At 43.6% G+C, this 18,321-nt stretch overlaps 4 protein-coding genes across 4 annotated transcripts; 3 read left to right on the top strand and 1 right to left on the bottom strand. All coding sequences in view use genetic code 11, as the record gives it.

Moving 5' to 3' along the window:
• Nucleotides 1–1,204: 1,204 nt before the first annotated feature.
• Nucleotides 1,205–1,411, top strand: EGR_07591 (hypothetical protein; the record flags this gene model as incomplete). Its single annotated transcript, XM_024496840.1, has 1 exon — nt 1,205–1,411. The coding sequence occupies one exon, from the start codon at nt 1,205–1,207 to the stop codon at nt 1,409–1,411; it is 207 nt and encodes a 68-aa protein (XP_024348776.1).
• Nucleotides 1,412–1,954: 543 nt separating this feature from the next.
• EGR_07590 (Putative apoptosis-inducing factor) lies at nt 1,955–4,640 on the top strand (the record flags this gene model as incomplete). Its single annotated transcript, XM_024496839.1, has 4 exons — nt 1,955–1,990; nt 2,158–2,549; nt 3,079–3,318; nt 3,386–4,640. 4 exons carry the CDS (start codon nt 1,955–1,957, stop codon nt 4,638–4,640), a joined length of 1,923 nt encoding a protein of 640 aa, XP_024348775.1.
• A 2,946-nt stretch (nt 4,641–7,586) lies between these two features.
• EGR_07589 (Tryptophan 5-hydroxylase 2) lies at nt 7,587–12,759 on the bottom strand (the record flags this gene model as incomplete). The annotated part of the gene is made up of 12 exons (XM_024496838.1): nt 7,587–7,655; nt 7,842–7,992; nt 8,073–8,206; nt 8,849–8,944; nt 9,510–9,636; nt 10,060–10,195; nt 10,254–10,300; nt 10,347–10,445; nt 10,547–10,597; nt 11,147–11,315; nt 11,646–11,826; nt 12,670–12,759. 12 exons carry the CDS (start codon nt 12,757–12,759, stop codon nt 7,587–7,589), a joined length of 1,350 nt encoding a protein of 449 aa, XP_024348774.1.
• A 1,795-nt stretch (nt 12,760–14,554) lies between these two features.
• Nucleotides 14,555–17,627, top strand: EGR_07588 (hypothetical protein; the record flags this gene model as incomplete). Its single annotated transcript, XM_024496837.1, has 3 exons — nt 14,555–14,662; nt 16,689–16,908; nt 17,413–17,627. 3 exons carry the CDS (start codon nt 14,555–14,557, stop codon nt 17,625–17,627), a joined length of 543 nt encoding a protein of 180 aa, XP_024348773.1.
• Between the last annotated feature and the right edge of the window lie 694 nt (nt 17,628–18,321).

Below are 18,321 nucleotides of genomic sequence, written 5' to 3'. Positions count from 1 at the left end.
GCATATCTCCCCTCTACTTCTGCTAAGGTTACATTAAAACGAGAGGTATGTAAGGGATAAAATCCTGCGTTTAAACAATAACTTGGGGATTCACCGGTTGTCAAGGCTTAAATATGCTAGGAATTTGTTTCCGTCTCCGCCACGTGGATGTTGTAAACAGACTGATTCAGATCTTAAAGGTGTTTACAAAAAAATAACTAACACAGAAGAACTTTAGGAAAACAATTATACATAAGTGTGGATTCTCATAGTCATCCAGACAAGGCGTGTTAATTGCCTGGTTCCACCCTCAGATTCGCCGAGTTTGAACCACTCGCGCTCTCAGGAAAAATGGGAAAAATGGGCGTATACCATTCATGTGAAGGTTCAGCCGAACACTACCCCAACTAACTTAATGAACCTTGCTCATAAATGTCGGATAAGTAAGATTAGGCAAAAACTTTTTCCGCTCAATCTAATTGATCCATGGCGCACTTGAGAGAATTTAATGCAAAGTCAAAAGTGCCTTTTGAACACAAGAATAGCAATTCAGCACTTTTACTAGTAAAATTCAAACAAATACATCAAAAACTTAACGCACAATTTAATTTGTATCGAATTTAAATAAATCTCTCAAGATTTAAATTTGTATAATAACACCTCCAGTAGACAAATTAAAAAATATTATAAAGATTAACGCACTGTTGCATTTTTTAAGGATAATTTTTTTGTTTAAAGCTTTGTAAAGGACAGTTAATCAGTCATCTCTATCTTATGACCTTACCCTTGTGTTTGGATGCGCCTCTGACGGTCCGCGTCTGACGAAACTCTGTGTGATGGTACGCTAACGCTTCGTTTTATCGTTTGATTTAGTCTGCAATATTTAATTTCCAAAGTCTTCTTACGGTTATAATTCTTCTTATTTGTACATGTACTTACGTGCGTGCCCTAATGCCAGGTTTTCTTGATCGTCACAAGGCTGGGTATGTCATCTATGCATATTTACGAGTCTATGTAGATTTACCGGGACATTTTGGAAATGCGCCAGGATAGGAGAACGCAAAAGTCCTTATGTTGCGATTTGTTGCCTTTCTTTGGCTCTACTCGTTCTTGTTAACAGTTAACTTTTTCCCCTGAAAATATACTTCTATTAAATAATCTCTACTTTTGAAATTATGCTTTGTTGCTTGGAGTTATTAGTTTCACTGAACTTTTGTAGTGCGCTATGCTTCGCAAACTTCTCGCAAAGTCCCTTGGTCAAGTACTTCGCTCCACGCGCCGTTCATACAAAATGCCGGATCCATACCGCGAGTCTTACCGACCTGGGTTCGACCCCATTGTTATATCTGGTTTTCTCTTAGTTACCGTACCTATCGTTTGGATGGCCTATGATATCGCTTTCGAGACCGACAAAGACATTCAGCCTAAGTAGTTCCCCTTGCTACGAAAATTCTCGTGTTTAGTTGAATAAATCCCTTCCTTCCGCGTTCTTCTTTTCGTCTCTTCTATTATCATTTGTGTGTTTGACAGGTTGTCTTCTTCTAGATATGGCGTACTTACTAACAAAGACTATTAGGAATGTCTTATCCTCTCCGAAAGTCCGTTGCTTGCCTTTGACTAATGCAAGTCCATCGATCCCTTTCTCTACAAAATCCACTGGACAGCAAAGGGGTCCCAATTTCACTTTCATACGGAGATTGTCCCGGAAACCCCTCTCCAGAGAGTCCACTTTTGCTATTTTATTTGGAGTTGGTGTTCTTGGCGCTGTGGGCAGCATAAATCTCTTCCTCCATTGGAAGGCGAATCGGTATACCGATCCTAGCTATAATCCGGTATATGAAAAGTGAGAAGGTTCTCTCTTGCTGCTTAAGCCCCTGATTGAAACGTTTTTAATAGTGCATTTTGACCCACTTAGGAGGCCTTCAGCCAAGCCCAAAAAGTCTGATTCGGAAACAGCAGAATGTGAGTTCTTGGAATGCTCTTTGTGTTGGGATTTAAGGCATATGTAAAGGTATAGTTGATACTGTAAAGTGGTTTATTATTCATCTTTAGCCGTCAGAACTATTCCACGTATCCTTGTATTGCCTTCTTTGGGGCATCGCATATGCGTGACGCTGATAGCGAATAGTTTGAATAAGAAGCTAAAGTATTTTTATCGGGCCACATTAAATCCTTGAGATTGGACGGGCTTCTAAAAAGGGATTCGTTCGCACCTTGACAGCTACCAAAGGTGTTTCAGCATCACCGAAATCCGTTCGACTGCCTCCGCGGGTGAAGCACGTAATCATTGGTGCGGGTGCTGCGGGTATCAACGCTGCCCGAGCAATTCGTTCGGTGGATCCCCTCGCTCTGGTCCTCCTCATCGCCGGCGACACGAACTATGGGGAGGAACAGGTGGAGACGGAAGGAGGAAAGACCTACCCACCCCCATATATTCGCCCTGTTCTCAGTGGTGGACTGTGGTGGCGCTCGCCGGAGAGACGCCAGGTTATGTTGGATCCACTGGGGGATATTCGCAGCCACTCCTGGTTCTACTATGAACCGCTTAGTTTCTTTATTGAGCCTGAGGAGTAAGTCCGGCTTTTGCTATTCCCCAAGGAGTTTTTCTTTTCCGTTTACAACTGAGGTCACGATCTTCCATCTTACTTGAATCAGAGATTTTTTCACGCAGACTACAGTCCCTTCTAGCTCAAAATCCGGGTTCTTTTCTCCCCGGAAATTCGTTCTATAGGTAGAAACGAAGATGGAATTAGGCTTCAGGACTTTTGAAGCTCCTTTTCGATCGCTTCCAAGCCAACGAAGGGTAAAGGTTTCATTTGGTTTTGGTGAAGCTCCTAGAACTTTGAATAGCGACGCCAAGTTCCTACGGGTCTCAGCTTTGCTGTCAGTTTCCTAATGATTACTTTCCTACCACCCTTCTAGCGATGCCGAGGCCCAAAAGAATCAACTTTTATGGCTTTGAATAACCGAGTTCTTTTTAGAGGAGCCTCCACACATTTCATTCGGCTACATGAAAACCACACTATTGCTTTCTCTAACCAAGCTCAGAACTTGACTGTTCGTTCTCAACTCCCCTTTTCCCCTTTGCATCGCGTCTAGACTATCAGAAGCCAAGGAAGGTGGCATCTGCCTTCTTCGTGGAAACCCTGTAGTTGCCTTACACCCGAGACGTCACGCGATCACCTTAGCCGATGGTCAGGAGATTCAATACGAATGCTGCCTTCTGGCCACTGGCGCTCGACCCCGTACAGTGCCAGAACTGGGTCAATGTTCTCTCAGTGGTGTCGACCTCGTTGCTAACAAACGTGTCACGTACTTCCGCAATATCGCTGATTACAAGTGAGTGGGTTGTTAAACCAACTTTAGGTGGCTAGACAATATTAACCCATCTACAACGATCTTGCAGGCATCTCCAAAGCGTCTCAGATCGTCTTCACAAGAATGGTGGTCGAGTGGCCGTTCTTGGATCCAGTCAGCTAGCTTGTGAATTGGCGACGAGCTTCCTGGAGGAACGTCGTCTCACCAAAGAGGAGAAGGAAGCCAACTCGCCAAAAGACTCTGCAGCATTCCACGTTAATCAATTCCTCGGTTTTGCTGTCTCGCATCCCATGGAAGATGTGTTGCCTCCAGTTCTTGCTCAAGCCGTTTCTGACTACGAAACTGAGCGGGGTGTGGTGTTATCTCCCTCAACAACTATTGTTCGCGCTTCTCTGGTGGATCCAACCAATCCTGCAGAGTCTCGCATTCGTCTAACCATTCACAAACGTGAGGAAGGAGGAGTTATTAAGGAGGAAGAGGATTTAATCGTCGACCATGTCGTTTGTGCCGTTGGAAATGAGCCTCGAACGGAACTAGGCACTAAGGCTGGTTTGGAGCTGGATCCGGTAAATGGAGGCTTACTGGTGAATAGTGAGCTTAAATCTCGAGACAATATCTACGTTGCTGGATCGGTGGCATCCTACTGGGACTCCGAGTTGGACTGTCGCCGACGCGTTGATCACATTAGCGCTTCTGAGGATACTGGAGAGTTAGCCGGTCTTAACATGGCTCGGAGTGCTCCATCTCCGTCTCACGAAGTTGAAGATAAGTTGGCGGAGGCGTGTGTTGCTCCTGAAAAAACTTACGACCCTCTGCCCTCTGCTCGCAAGTATCAAACTTCACTTTGGTTTAATATTGGTAAAGGTGCTCACTACGACTGCGTCGGGTTGGTCGACTCGAAGAATCTTATCACACGAACCGTCTTTTTGGAGGGCGAGGAGTCTTCGGCTGTGGTATTCTACCTTCGTCCAGAGGATAACCGATTAATGGGCGTCTTGCTGTGGAATATAACCGATGAGTTATTCAAAGATCCTGAATACGTGGCTCCGAGTAGGATTAATCTGGCCCGCAGTATGGTAGCAGATCGACTGATCTTGCGTGAAGATGACGACGTGTTGGAGTGTGCCAAGCAATTTGATTTAGGTGGTGAGATCGCGGAGCACTATGCGGAGTTGAAGGCCTTCATTGAGGCGAAGAGAGCTGAAGACGAGGCAGCGTCGGCGGCGGTAACAGCGCTTACAGACAAGAAGACGGAGCCAACGGAGGCTTATTCACAAGTTCTAGCTAGGACCAAAGAAGAAGTAGTTGTGGCAGAGACGCTTGAAAACAGTAACACTGTGTAGAGATTTCTTGATTTCCTTCCCTTCGACATCTCTGTATAGACTACTTTTTTATTGAAATAAAATGCTTTTAGATTAAAAATAATTCATCTCTGCTCATTGAGCTGCAGTGGAAAACATTTGAGCGTCTCTGACATCTTCTGTTGGTAGGAGGCATCAACGGAAGGCGGTGTACAGGAACAGGAGAGTTTCGGAAATGAAAATCCCCTAAAAATGAAGGTAGGCTTTTAGCCCGACTCGAATGCTGTTTACCTTCTCCTGTAGATAAACAATTGGTTCGGCGTTGCAACATGGCGATGGTGTACCAATGACAGTACTTGTGGAATCTGTCGCAACACCTTTGAGACGTGTTGTGCTGACTGCAAACTGCCGGGCGATGATTGTCCCCTTGTTTGGGGTCAGTGTTCGCATTGTTTCCACATGCATTGTATCATTAATTGGTTGGATACACGGCAAAGTGGACAGCCGTGTCCACTGTGTAGACAGGAGTGGAAATTCAGAGAATAAAATACTCTTTTTTTATTTGGAAGAAATTTTGACGTGGCATTGGAAGACTTGAAAAAGTCGGTTAAGAATTTTACAATTTAAGGAACTTCTTAAGGAATTGTATGCTTTTGATGTACTCTAAAAAATTAAGATAGGAAAACGGCTTTGTTGCCATCAAAGTGGCTCTTCTGGTGTTTTATGTGTGTAAAAGAAGGCGAATTTGAAGCAGTTGATGGGCGAATTGGCAACACGTTGCTACTTAAATGTGTGGATGAGTAGTGCACTGGATAATTTAAATGCTCTAAAAAACCAGAGAGTACCGCCTACTGTTAAAAAAATGGTGTGGCATTAAGACCGTTCTGCCTCTATCAGGATAGCTTTTTGATGTTTGAAATGGCTAAAAGAAAGACAATTTGGTGGACCAACTGCAAACACCTTGTTACTTAAAAGCGTGGATGAGTAGTATATTCGCTTGTTTAATGTTCTGGGAATCCTAAGGGGAATTTACAACTGCTAAAACCGGTTTATTTGCATTCCGGCGTCTAATATGGCTCAAGGATGGATAATTTGATATGTTTGACGGGCTAATTGTCAACACGCTGCTACTTTAATGCGGGGTTGAGTAGCATGTTTGCTTGTTTACTGTTCTAGAAATCCTGATGGGATTACCTGCTGCTAACACTGATTTCTCCGTCTTTTGATGACTGACGTGGTTGAAGGAAGGATAATTTGACGTGTCCTGCGATGCGAAGGGCTGATTAGCGGCAAATTCCTACTTAAATGCGCACATGAGTAGTGTGTTTGCTCGTATAATGTTCTTGAAACTCAGATTATTGTCTGCTATCAAGAATTACGTTTTCGCCTTTTTGTGTTTGTTGTGCCCAAAGGAAGCATAATTTGCCGCGCCGTACCGTGCTCCATGCCATGAAGGGCTAGTTGACAACACGTCTCTACTTAAATGTGTGCATAAGTAGTATGTTTGTTCATTTAGTGCTCTTTGAGATTCAGGGGGTTTCTATCTACTATCACAATCAGTGCATCCGCTTTTTGCTGCTACGGGTTAAAAAACGCCAGGTGAATAAAAATTTTCTTTTTGACTCCTGCTATAGCTCGCTATATTGTCATGTAAAGCGTAGATGTTGATGGTGCCGGGCATTATTTGCTTCCTTTTTTGCACTTCAAATCCCACAGCACTAGCTTAACGACCCTGATGCGATTTAGGCTTGTCCTTCCCACAAACTGGTACATATGGAACAGAAACTTCTCGTCGAATTCGTTGCAAATCTTTCGTAGGAGGTGTGGTGTGCATGGCGGTAAAACACTTCACTCAGAATCAACTGGCTAGAACCAACAATGTGACCTTGGTTATGGGTCACCACGTTGAGAAGGGAGGAAGCCTCTATCCTTTGCAATAAAGAATGGAGAATCATGAATTACAAGATGCGAAGCAACGTGCTAACATCTTTACCATCTAGGAAGGAAGAGCCTTGTCTATCACCACTGAGTTAATGGGTATCACAAACTGTTTTATAGGCAGATGATAGCAAACTTAAAAGGCTGCTACTTTGTTATTTTCTTCTTCACTCCACCTCATGAATTACGCGTTGCAGAACATCAGATTATCTGCCGACTCCCTCCCTTAAACGCGCCAACTCATTCATGAAAGATTAAACGTGTGCCTTGTGTGGTGAAGACGAAATTGTGTACTATGACTGCCTCACCCCTGAAGGTATAACTATCAGACGAGCAGTCCACCGTCTAGATGCACGTCGAAACCCATTCAGCCTGAAGGTGTGCCGGATAGTGTCTAGAGAAGTGAATGAGAGGGCAGAATCTGCTGGTTTCGAAAGGACAGCAAAAAATCAGTGCTTTATACTTCTGTTTATTCAAGTCATGAATGCACTCTCTTCTTGACATCCGCTTCGGACATTGGCATGAACGCCGTGGTGTAGGTGGACCGTTCGGCGATAATATTGTGGTGCAACGAAGTTGGTTAGAAATGCTTTTTCTTGACTCCCAGAGAGTAAAGCTCGATGTCACTACCACCTTACATCCCTCTTAAAGGCTAAAAGAATTGAGTACTAAAATTTGCGCTAAAATTCCTTTCAAATCACTGTGCTTTGTGCCCGGAATACATTATTCTTCGGACGTCATATACTACTCATTACAGTCCAAATAAGTAGCTGAGTTAGTATTAGTGACTGAAGCTAAAGACCCCATGCTTTGTAATTTTTTTTCAGTACTTGCTTTCCAGAGATGAAAGGAACTAATTTTTAATTTGACCAAGTTTTTAGACAATGCATTCATAATATCACGGGTGACCTACTACTAATTAGCATCAGTACTATGGTGTGTGACTGAATGGTTTATTAAAGAAAACAGCGAACAGAAAGAAGTAGATGACAATTAAAGCATTCACAACATAAACTGATGCTCTCTAGAGGTTAAATGATGCGGTGCATTTTAAGTGAACGTTTTTGGCTCTGCCATCCTCCACGGTGCCGTGGATCCAAGGGCTTGACGGTCGGAGAACTAGAGAAAATGAAATTTTTGCTGCCATTATTTGACACATTTGATCAATAATAACGCAGTTTTTAGTTCCATATATGGATAAGTGTGAAGAATCTTCCAAAAGTCCCTCCCGTAAATAGGTTTGACCCACTTAATGTGCTGACTTGCAGACCTCTTGAGGTAATCAGAGGAGATTACCATACATACCTGATTCACCGCATCCTCCAAAGTTGATATTTGGCCCTTCATTTCTTTTAATAGCATTCCAAGCTTTCTTGGTTCATCCAACACCTCCACAGTCTCCGAAAGAGCATTGTATCGAAGGGCAAACGGTCTACGAAGGCTTTGAACAAAGTGTCTGAAATGCGTATTTTGCATAGCGGTACTCGAAGCCTGTGAGCAACACACTCAACTTTTTCTTCCAGAAATGCAACTGACCTTAATTTGTCCTGTGCCTCCCTGAATGTACTGGTTGTGAAGTAGGCCTTTTGGTAGGTTGTCACCATGCATTCCGCCTTGATGACCTCTTCGGGGATGAAGGGCATCCTCACTGCGGCATCGCTTAATGCGTGCTAGGAGTTGGGAGGCAAAGAAGCACCTCAGAGCTAGCAGCCTTTATCCAGTATTTAAGGTCGAATAGACATTTCTATTAAAATGTGATTTTAGCTTGTTTACTCCCATTGTCACATATATGTGACGTTAGTCCTTTACCTCTTCAGGAGACGAATTATATGTGATAAACAGATTAGTAAAGTATTAGACAATGAGATAGGGTGTCGAATATTCGCAATCCGGGGATAACTCTCCTTCATTTGGTTTCCTGGAGATTCAGTGAATATCTGTTTTAATAAAGTTTGGTCAGCACACTGTTCAACGTGTTAACAGCTGCTCAGGCGAACGACATGGACACACCCGACTGTGAGGCTACCATTTACGGTTTACAGCACAGCACTCACTGCTGTGTGCATTCAGCATCCCGATCTTAGACGTCAAATGAACCCATGCGTGACCTTTTTGCAGGTGACCAGAGGATGCAGTCTTCTCTAGCGGTGATAAGCACAGTCGTCCACCGACTTTGGAAGTTGCCTGTGTCAAAGCCTGCCACACACCCCTTTAAATGCGTCTGTACGTGTGTGCAGAACCTCAAAAGTCTCGGCTTGTCTTAAATGACCCTCTTATATCCTACAACTTTTCGGCATTTGCAGCAGTGTCACCTTTAATTCAGCCACAGAAGACAGCAGTCCAGCCCCGAAGGCGCGCAGTTCTCCGTCCTGATTGCAGATTCCAAATTCCACAGAGAAGAAGTAGAGCTACAATCAAAAAGGCGGATTTATGGTTAAATCATCAGTTGGTCCTCCACTTGACCGCATGAGATTGCAAGTAAGACACTAGACTGCCTAAGAATAAAACTCTAGAGGAAGCATTTCAGAAAAGGCGTACTTCGCTTCTGGATAGGGAAGCGCTACACGCAATCTGAAGAAGATGTGCCAATTATCCCCAAAAAACATCTTTTCTACAACTATGGTGGGTACAATTTGAGGGAGATCAAAGAGACTGTCTTTCTTCATCATTTTTTCCTAAGGAACAGGTATTGTCAACTTCATACCCTCGTCAATGAGAATTCCACGTGGCGGATTTGGAGGTGGAGGGCCGAATAACTCTTTGACCACCCGGAATGCGCTCACAGTCTCCTCATTTAATCTACTTGTTTAGAGTGTCACCTGTGTTTGTAAATACATGCTCTTACATGTCAGGTCTATTAAGGTCAGCTGGGCTGAAGACCGTGACCTTCTCATAGAAGGAGTCCTTTTCACTTTGTCACTACTTATTGGAACTTTGTAAGCTTTCACTATCAACGAAAGAGTAGAGACCCACCTTGGCTAGTTTTTGAACGTCTTCTTCGGAGACACCCAGAGAGGCGAGACCCAACTCCTGGGAGTACTGAGCAAACTCCAGATTTGCCAGTAGTGGTACGTGCCCCATCAATTCGTGAATGCAATCTCTAACCGGGAAAGTGATTTCCGGTTAAGGGATGAAAAGAACGTGAACAAAATCTAAATGGAAGGGTCAATTTGATCCACCTTGGGGATGTGCTAGATAAATGTCTTGGTGAGGAACCTCGAGGACAAGTGGAGTAAGTGGGGGGGAAGGATCATTAGAACACTGGCACGACTATGGTGGAAGAAAACCGCTGGGAATTAAAATGGAGGCAACTTCCCTCCCCCCTCTTGTCTTATGACTGATTCTAAGTTGCTTTTTCACTGTTTTAGTGGTCAACGAGGAGAAGCTTCCTAACGGAAGCCTGTCTAAAGAAGGCCGCCCAACCTCCTTGCTTTTTCATGATTCAACACAGGGGTGGTCAGCTCACGCCATCTCCGCCACTAGATCCTCACTCCTTCTGTGTGGATCTACAAAAGCTGCTTACGGTTCAGGGGTATAGAAGGGGTCCGCTTCATGACGAATGTACTGAGTGCAGTAGAATACACGATAGGCCAAGCCTTGAAGAAAGTCTCGAGCAGAAATGTAGCCCGCAACCGGACGCAATGTGAATCCCGACTGCTCTATGCGAAAAAGGGGGAAAGTTAATACACGAAACATTAGCGAATCCCACAGGCTTACTTTTGAGAAAGTTGGAGACATCCTCCAGTTGGGGCAAATCCTCCTCCCTAGACACAAAAGCGGTGGTGATAAGGGAGCAGTGGTGGGGCATACCGATAGCCTGCGTGTTCCTGAAGAAGGGGAATGTTCTCCAAGTGCTCCTTACAGGCGTGGGTACGATAAAGCTCCATTAATGCACGATAAACTATACCCCTGTGAGAATGAAAAAGAAGGAAGGAAGCGGACATTTTGGCCTGACTCCTCAGGGCTACTGATGAAGGCGACATTTGCAAATGCTGTCAGGTCACACTCACCACGTCTTCCGTTCTTCCTTTGTGTACTCAATACGGGGAATTGTATCGCCACTTATTAAAGAAAAATCACAAAAGATGTTTAAAATTTATGTTTTTTTTCTGCCACTGACCGCTTATTAGTCGATTTGCTAGCACTGAATGGCTGTCCGAATAAAGTTTACCCCAAAGAATCGGAAAGACGGAAAGCCACATTTTGAGGCCATTAAAATGAGTTGGAAGGCCTCTTAAAAGCCTAATGAGTAATAAGGCTAGGTCATGGTGAATATAATCACCTCAGGTCATGCTCGTTAGAGGTTAAGCGACTCAACATCATCTAATAACGCAGTCTATAATCGCATCACTGCGGCAGATGATGTTTAGCACCTTAGAAAATCCGTCAATGCGTCTAACAAACCTAGTTAATCCTTCTTCATAACTTCGAAAATAGGGTCTGGAATTACATCAAAAAATGCATTGGCAGTCAGGAATTGTAGCCATGGGACTAAGTGGGTGCTAAATCAATTTCCATTACTAAATTGCAGAAAAGTATCGTCAGTATCACAGAAAGTGAATGAAGTACTACAGAGTCAGAGGAATCTGGCAATACAGCTTGTAACTCACTAGCGGTAATTGTAAGCAATTTTGGCGAATTCCATTCTCCGTTTTCTATATGCCTCGTCCTTAAAACTCGGGTGGTCAGCATCTAGATCCTTTCCATACATAAAGACGTTGTTGGAGACCGCGTCCAGTTCAGAAATGTGTCGCGGAAACCAGGGTACCACTGTGTTATCTGACAATAATTACAACCAAAAAAATTTACTAATAATTTTATCAGTAGCATGAATATTTCAATTTACTGAACAGTTAGTAATATAGTTTACTACACTGATAGGGCAATATAGAACTCGAAACTTAAATGAATGTCATTAGGCAGAGATGGTCTGTACTTGAAGACCCTTTATACCACTCTACTGGTTGGTTAGTTCCTCGAGTTACGTAAAATTGACCACAGCGATAAATAACCCGGGTATAGCAGTTTGGTTTTCTCGTTGAATATACCGGGATGAAATAACAAATAAATTAAACATGAATTAGTAAGGAGTGGTAGTAGTTTGCAAACCTTCAAAAATGGGAATGGATAGACTGGCTTTTAAGTCATCCGCAGTTTTTACAGTCACGTCCTTGCAGACGATTTCGAGAGTTTGAATTACGTCATCCTTAAAAGTAGCAGAAGATTTTGGGTGAATTACGATATCACCAGTCTCCACGACCCTGACACCGTCAATGCCATGATTTATTTCCTGAAATTTGCAAAAATATTCGTTCTAAGAATTTGCAGGAAATAGAGTGGTAAGAGCTAAAATTGCATCAAATCTATGCAAATGCCTTCTGTTGATTTGTGCGTCTCTTATATTTCAGGAACACGGAAGCTCGTTATCAGCAAAACACAAATTCTGGTTAATTCATTGAAAAATAACTGCCGTGGCTGAAACCTAAAAAAATAGAATGGATTCAACTTTCACTGATGATTCATTGGCAGGTTTTGTACCGTGACAACCCACCTGCTCACACTACCTTGGTATTGCAAATTTTTTACCTGAAAAAAGCACCATTTTCAAAGTTCAGCTATGCTCGGGGTTGGTGAGTCATTGTCTATTTTGTCTTGTTTTTTGGGTGCAACGCATAAACTTCAACGAACGAGTATGGTTTCTACTTGTTATTTGTGCAATAATTTGCACCTCTATCTCGAAGGAATGAACGTTTAGTGGAGGTCATTAAATACGCTGGAGTTTTTGTTCTTCTGTATAGATATTAATATGTTTTCTGCTATGTCGTATATATATGATGCCTCACCACCACAAATCCGCAGTGTGCTTAGTTTTTGAGGAGAAATTTTCGAATATTACTAGTTAATCTTGAAGTGGTGAAATAGATGCAGAATGCTCGTGACCTGTGGGTGATTACAAAATTTTTCATACTTGACTACCGATTGACTTGGTTAAAAGGTAGATATTTGATGACGTATGAAAAACATTGCGACGTTGGGTTTCTGCTGATCAATTTTCTTAGAATTTTATCACTTCCCTAGCACAGAACAAAGTCTCTTACCCGATAAAATTATAATAGAAAAGAATGGATAGTACCTGCAATTTTCTAAGAAGTGCTGCGAATTCCTTCACTTTGGCATCCTTTCCCACGACCAGTGCTAGCTGAGGTGATTCCTTTGCAAGCATTTCCCAGTTTTATGTCACCGAATGGCCGGCTTGTCTTTATAGCTTTCTACTCCCACGCAAGGTATGACATGCTTTAATCCGCGAATAATTGGATGGATATGCTCATCTAAGCTGAGATAATGAGGGAAGTAATCCCTAATCCTAACTCGATGGTTGTTTTCGTGGGGAGGCTGTAAATTGATGCCACAAGAGAGTGTACATGAATGAGGGAAGCGCTAATTTACTCGCACATCTTACTTGCAGCTTGAGGTGGCATTCTTTGTGTGAAGCATATTTCTCTACATCGTTGTTTTTCCTGTCTTACAGTTAACTACAAACCGAAGGAGGATATCTGGCAGTCGAACTCGTAGATCGTTTATCACGACATACGGAAGAAATGGGACGGGTTGTGAATTAGCGGCCTGAGTTTCCTGAAGTTGACAGAAATTCTAGTACTTGGAGAGAAGGTGTAGTGCCGACGTGCTGAGGGTCCACTGGCATGCCCTGAAGGCCATGCCGTCTAGCGGAATTCCAACGATTGCAACTTCAGTGCCCGCCTAACCAAAATGAAAAGTTAAACAAGAAACCAAAGTACTACCTAGCCTCCCTCCTCTTTTGAGCATCGTCACTGGTTCTCCCCTTGGTCAACCTCCCACGTCGGCCATCATAACGTAGTCGGTGCTGTAAGAAAAACGCTCACGAACCAACCCCTCCAGTCATCGAATTTCCATGCAACTAAGAAAATACTTGGCTGCAACGTCACTGATCCCTCCCAGCAATTCTACAGGATCTGGAATTTCAAGGGAATATGCTGGCCATCACTCATGTCCCTCCCTAGTCGTACGGACACTGGCCTAAAAGTAGAGTCATATAACAAATGATGGGGTTTAACAGCCCCGTGGCTGTAGAACTTCACGTCTACTCCTCCTTGCCCCTTTTCCCGCTTCACAGTTGCCCAGCCATATCCACTCAGATTCTATCCAGCTAGCATCGAAGTGGAGGTGGTATCGCGAGTTCACATAGTTGGATATCTGCATGAAGTTACGGTAGAGAGGTCGGTAACGAACTTTTTCGGATGGTTTACGGTTAGCGTTGCTTCATTTGTTAATAGCTTTTCTGCAGATTATGGAACTGTGGTAGTTGCCAAAGGTAGACGTCAGTTTCAGCCCTTCTGTTTGGGGTCATCACCGATTTCCCCATCCGTAGCATATCTACTTCCGTCCCGCTAAGGCTTATCATCCAGCCTTAAAAATAAGGATAGTTGCCCTCTAAAATCGGATTCACTTCCCACTGCCACCAATGTAGCACTCCGAGACTTCTCTGAAGACGAAAGAAGACATAATACTTGGGCAGAGTATGCATTGCTGACATACGGAAGGGACTGAGGCCTACCAGCATTGGCCCGGAGGCCATGTCGCTCAGTAAAAGTACCATGTAGGACCCCTCAGTGTCCGTGTAACCAAAAAAGTATTGCAATCGTACAATCTGTTCAAGCTTGGTAAATTTGGTCATTGACTTAGCGTTATTCCGCTCCCCCCATACTTGTGGCCCTTCAGCTGTCCGGAAAGTATTCCCTCTTTGGTGATATGACAATACCTTGGCTTTCTTACTCCTGATTCGGCTTAACTACCCCCATTTTACTGGTATAAAGTTTGCTAATACCGATGCTAAACAACTGCATTTTGCGTCCAGCTGCCTCCTTTTGTACTCAGTCCTGAAGTCCTTCAAAAGGCGTTTGCATTTCCCATAAGGGGTCTCTTAGCCTTTGCTAGGCGAATTACTGTCTACTCTTTGTCTATTAATACTTGGGGGATCAATGAGTTGGGCCGCCAGGTGGTGCGACCCGCGTTGCCAAGTTTCATCAATTGTGGTTGTATGTGGAAGTGGTCTTGATCCTCTCGACCCCTGTCTAGGTGTCTTTATCGTGAGTGTGTAAGCATATGGGTATGAAGTATGTGTGCAAGGCTGCCAGCTGGATCGTCTTATCTACGTTTAGCTATTGTTAATTCATTGACCTCGACCTTAAGGTCCGTGTCTGCCCATCTGGAGGTTGTCTCCCACTCGGGAGGAACTGCACAAGAGGCGATTTCCAAGTTATTCACGAAAGTGGACACTTCTGGGAATTTAATCTAGGTCACCATTATGGGGTTTTATTCCTCCGAAAAATGTAATTTCCTCCTCACTGTTTCTCTTTCCAATTAGCTTACCAAGCAGTCCAAAACCTGCTTGGCAATGCTACTTAAGTTTTATAAGTAGAACCCATTTCATTTGAGTGGTGGAGCCGTGTTTGCTGAAAAATGAACAATCTACAGCGCTTCCTTGTTTTTAAGAGGTAAAGTGTTGTAAAATATTCCTCTACATGGTCTATTTTAGCAATTCTAACGACGACAACTTTGAACCAGGTTTGCTCTCTACCTAAAAACAAACTATGACTAATTACTCCTTCCTAAGAAAAAGCCCTTGTGTTTACAAATTAAATTTGTAAGTAGAATGCGCGTTTGGGCGTTTTTACTACGATCTTTGGCAGTTATATTTTCAAAAAGGGTGTTAATAGTAGGCAACAGATGTTTGCCTGAATGCATCTTTGTAGGTGGCAAACGGGGGGCAAAATTTGCCCAACCTCCTGGCTGAGAAGGCACCATAGACCTCCGAGTAGGTGGAGGACGCAAATTCTGATTTTCCTTTTCCATAAATTTTCAACCATTTGTACAATCTTGCCCTAATCCAGTGCATGAAGTCCCTCTCTAACCAGACTTCTCTATCCAAGGCCCTGAAACTGGAGGCAAAGTGGTGACACAAAGGGTAATAAATGGAAATAGGCTTTCAGTTAGGCTCACTGCTCATCGTCTTTGCTGATTTTCCTAACATACGTTTATAGGTTACAAGTTACTCCTTTTGTATCACTTTTTTCTCCCATATTTCCTCTAGGTTTTCTCCTTTTTGATTGCCAAAGATTAACATTTTCAGCCCTAATTAAATAGATGCAGAAGGCAAAAATTTTGAAGATACTTCTCCCCAAATGCCCAAAATTCTGCCAAGGAGACGCCTGTCAGTGGAGGAGTTCCTCCAGGAGAAGAGATTTTTCTCCTGCCCCGCAGTTGCTGTCAGCAGGAAGAAGAGCAGAAGAAAAAAACCGATTTATCCAGGTGAATAGGTGAATGAGTGAGTGAGTGCTTGAAGACAGGGGTAGTTCACTTGCATGACATTTGGAAGGCAATATCATCACTTTAACCAAGGTGATGTCATTCCTCTGTTTGCAAACGTGCACTGCCGCCCCATCGTCGTGACTAAGCTGCACGGACGGTCATCCCATCCCACTCCGTCCCCGGTTCGGTGTAAATGTGTCTTGCTAAAATTTTCCTCTTTTACATGTTCCGACTAAGAGGGCGAGTGAAAGGTAGGCGTTTGGGAGAGACTGAGGGAGAGGGAGAGAGGGAGACAGAGGAAATATGGTTGCAAGCCTAAAATACTGTTTAGAGAGTGGATTTCTACTGGTGAATTTATCTTCATTACTTCTCCATTTCACGGGATAATTGCTTCTCATGGAAAGGAATAATTAAATCAAATGGGAAAATGTATATTAACTGAGGGGAAATTTATACCTTCTGGGCAAACTATTAACGAAAATTTGAAGCCCAGCCCTGCAGACGGGAACGTTCCTACAGATTGACCGAGTTTGTTCCATCCGTTTGACAGTTAATCTGTAGTCAAAATTTTAATTTTTTTCTCATGGACGCGAATAAGATTCAATTCCCTTCTGCAGAACACCCTTTTTCACTTCTGAATCGAGATTTGTAATGCAGCAGCGTATGCTACTCAAACGGAGAAAATTCAGTAGTATGAACTGACAGGTGGTCGGTCGGTGTGACTATTCAGTATGAGGCAGTCAAGAAATGCGTTTTGTCATCACAGTGATCGCCATTGCAATCTTCCCTCCTTTCCACTTCAAGGAGGCACAATGTGGATGTAAGTGGAGAGGAGAACTGTCACTTGCCATCTCCATGTTTCATGAATGTCTGGTGCCAAGGCAAGGCGGACACATCCGAGGTGGTGGATCTCAGACGCAACCACTCGACCTTCAGCAAGTGTGCTCTTGTATCTGCAGTTGTGTCCGGGTGCACACACAAAGCGTAGCCTTCATGGGATGCGGTGGGATAGTGGGCGAAGCTGGTGGATCATTTGGGCATGACCTCTAAGGCGTTTGGTTGCTTAATGATATCCCTCACCTTGCTTCATCCTATCAGTCAGTTAGCAAACTGACCATGAACAAGATAGAAGAATAGGAAGACTTCAAGGTGATAAATCTTAAGGTGTACCGTCGCCTGGAGGCACGTGACACCCTTACGCAACTGACCCCCTTCTTTAATGTTGGCACAAGCTCAAGATAAGGATCAATCCCGGAGGTTGTTGAGTGGATGCAAGTGGTGGAATAGGTCACAAATAAAGTAGCGTCCGCTTTTGGGGAATCTTCCTGAGTGAGGACCCTACCCACCAACTGTCGATGCATCGAGACCACCTCTCCACTCCTCACAACCGACCATGCATAGGACGCATATCACCATCCCCCGGAGGGAGCGCTGTGCATCGCAAATGAAGGACTTGGCGTTCTTCCTGCTTTCATTACCTGAGGCAACTCACCCACCAGGAGACAGTAGATTTTACTCTTTTCCGTAGTTGATGACGACCGATGCAAGTACTCGGACCCGTTGAGGTTGGAGCTCTGTACTCGCTACTCCAAAGAGGAGGAAGGATGGAAGGCTTGTTTAATTGGTGCATTTTACCTCACGGACTCTCGGGTCCTCCTTAACAGTACTCCTTACAGCCTCACAGTTCTTCTACAAGTCAAAAATTCGTCTTCTTCTGACTCCGCATCCTCTTGTATCAGTTGAGGAGAGAGTTAAGGCTTTCCGTGAAAAGGGAAGGAAATTTAACTTGTGGTTATTTTCGAGGTGATAAAGAAATTTGCCTTCCCCTCTGCAATTTGTCTAGTCAAATTAGTTCTACACTGACTTTGTGGCGAATTTAGGAACACAACTGCCAGCTGGGTAGAAATGAGATGAGGCAAGTCTCGTTCAACTGTCTTGTTGGCGTTAAAAATTAGTCAGGCTTGAAACTTCCCTCCTTTCCTCCCTGAAAAGCTGCACAGCCCTTCAACGCATATTTACCTGGTTTAAAAGGTACTTCAGCCCTACTACTTAGTTTTTTTACCCCAGAAAAAGAGATTCCAACAGTAAATAGATTGCTTCTTCACTTGAAAACGGTTGGGTTATGAATGCGCCTGTCATCAGGCACGGATTTTCCCTTTTTTTTATTCTCCATCCGTTTAGGGGCATTTTTAAGGAGGTGTGGTGTGCACATCTTAGCCAACTTAAAACATCAGGGAGATGCTTTCTAGGCTTCTTAGAAATTATTTTTTTAAGAGGTAGTTGAAACCCGTCCTGGGGTCAGGGAACTCAGGCCTCAGGGAAGCGGCTTTAGACTTCAAGTGGAGTGACAGCAGTGATGAATGGGATTTTGATTAAGCCATCATGAAGGTAAGAAGGTGGAACGAATTGTTTAAGTGTTGATTTTACTCCCAACCTC

Source organism: Echinococcus granulosus (assembly GCF_000524195.1).
Source record: "Echinococcus granulosus chromosome Unknown EG_S00081, whole genome shotgun sequence".
NCBI classification, from domain to species: Eukaryota; Metazoa; Platyhelminthes; class Cestoda; order Cyclophyllidea; family Taeniidae; genus Echinococcus; species Echinococcus granulosus.
This window is presented reverse-complemented; position numbering and strand designations above follow the sequence as displayed.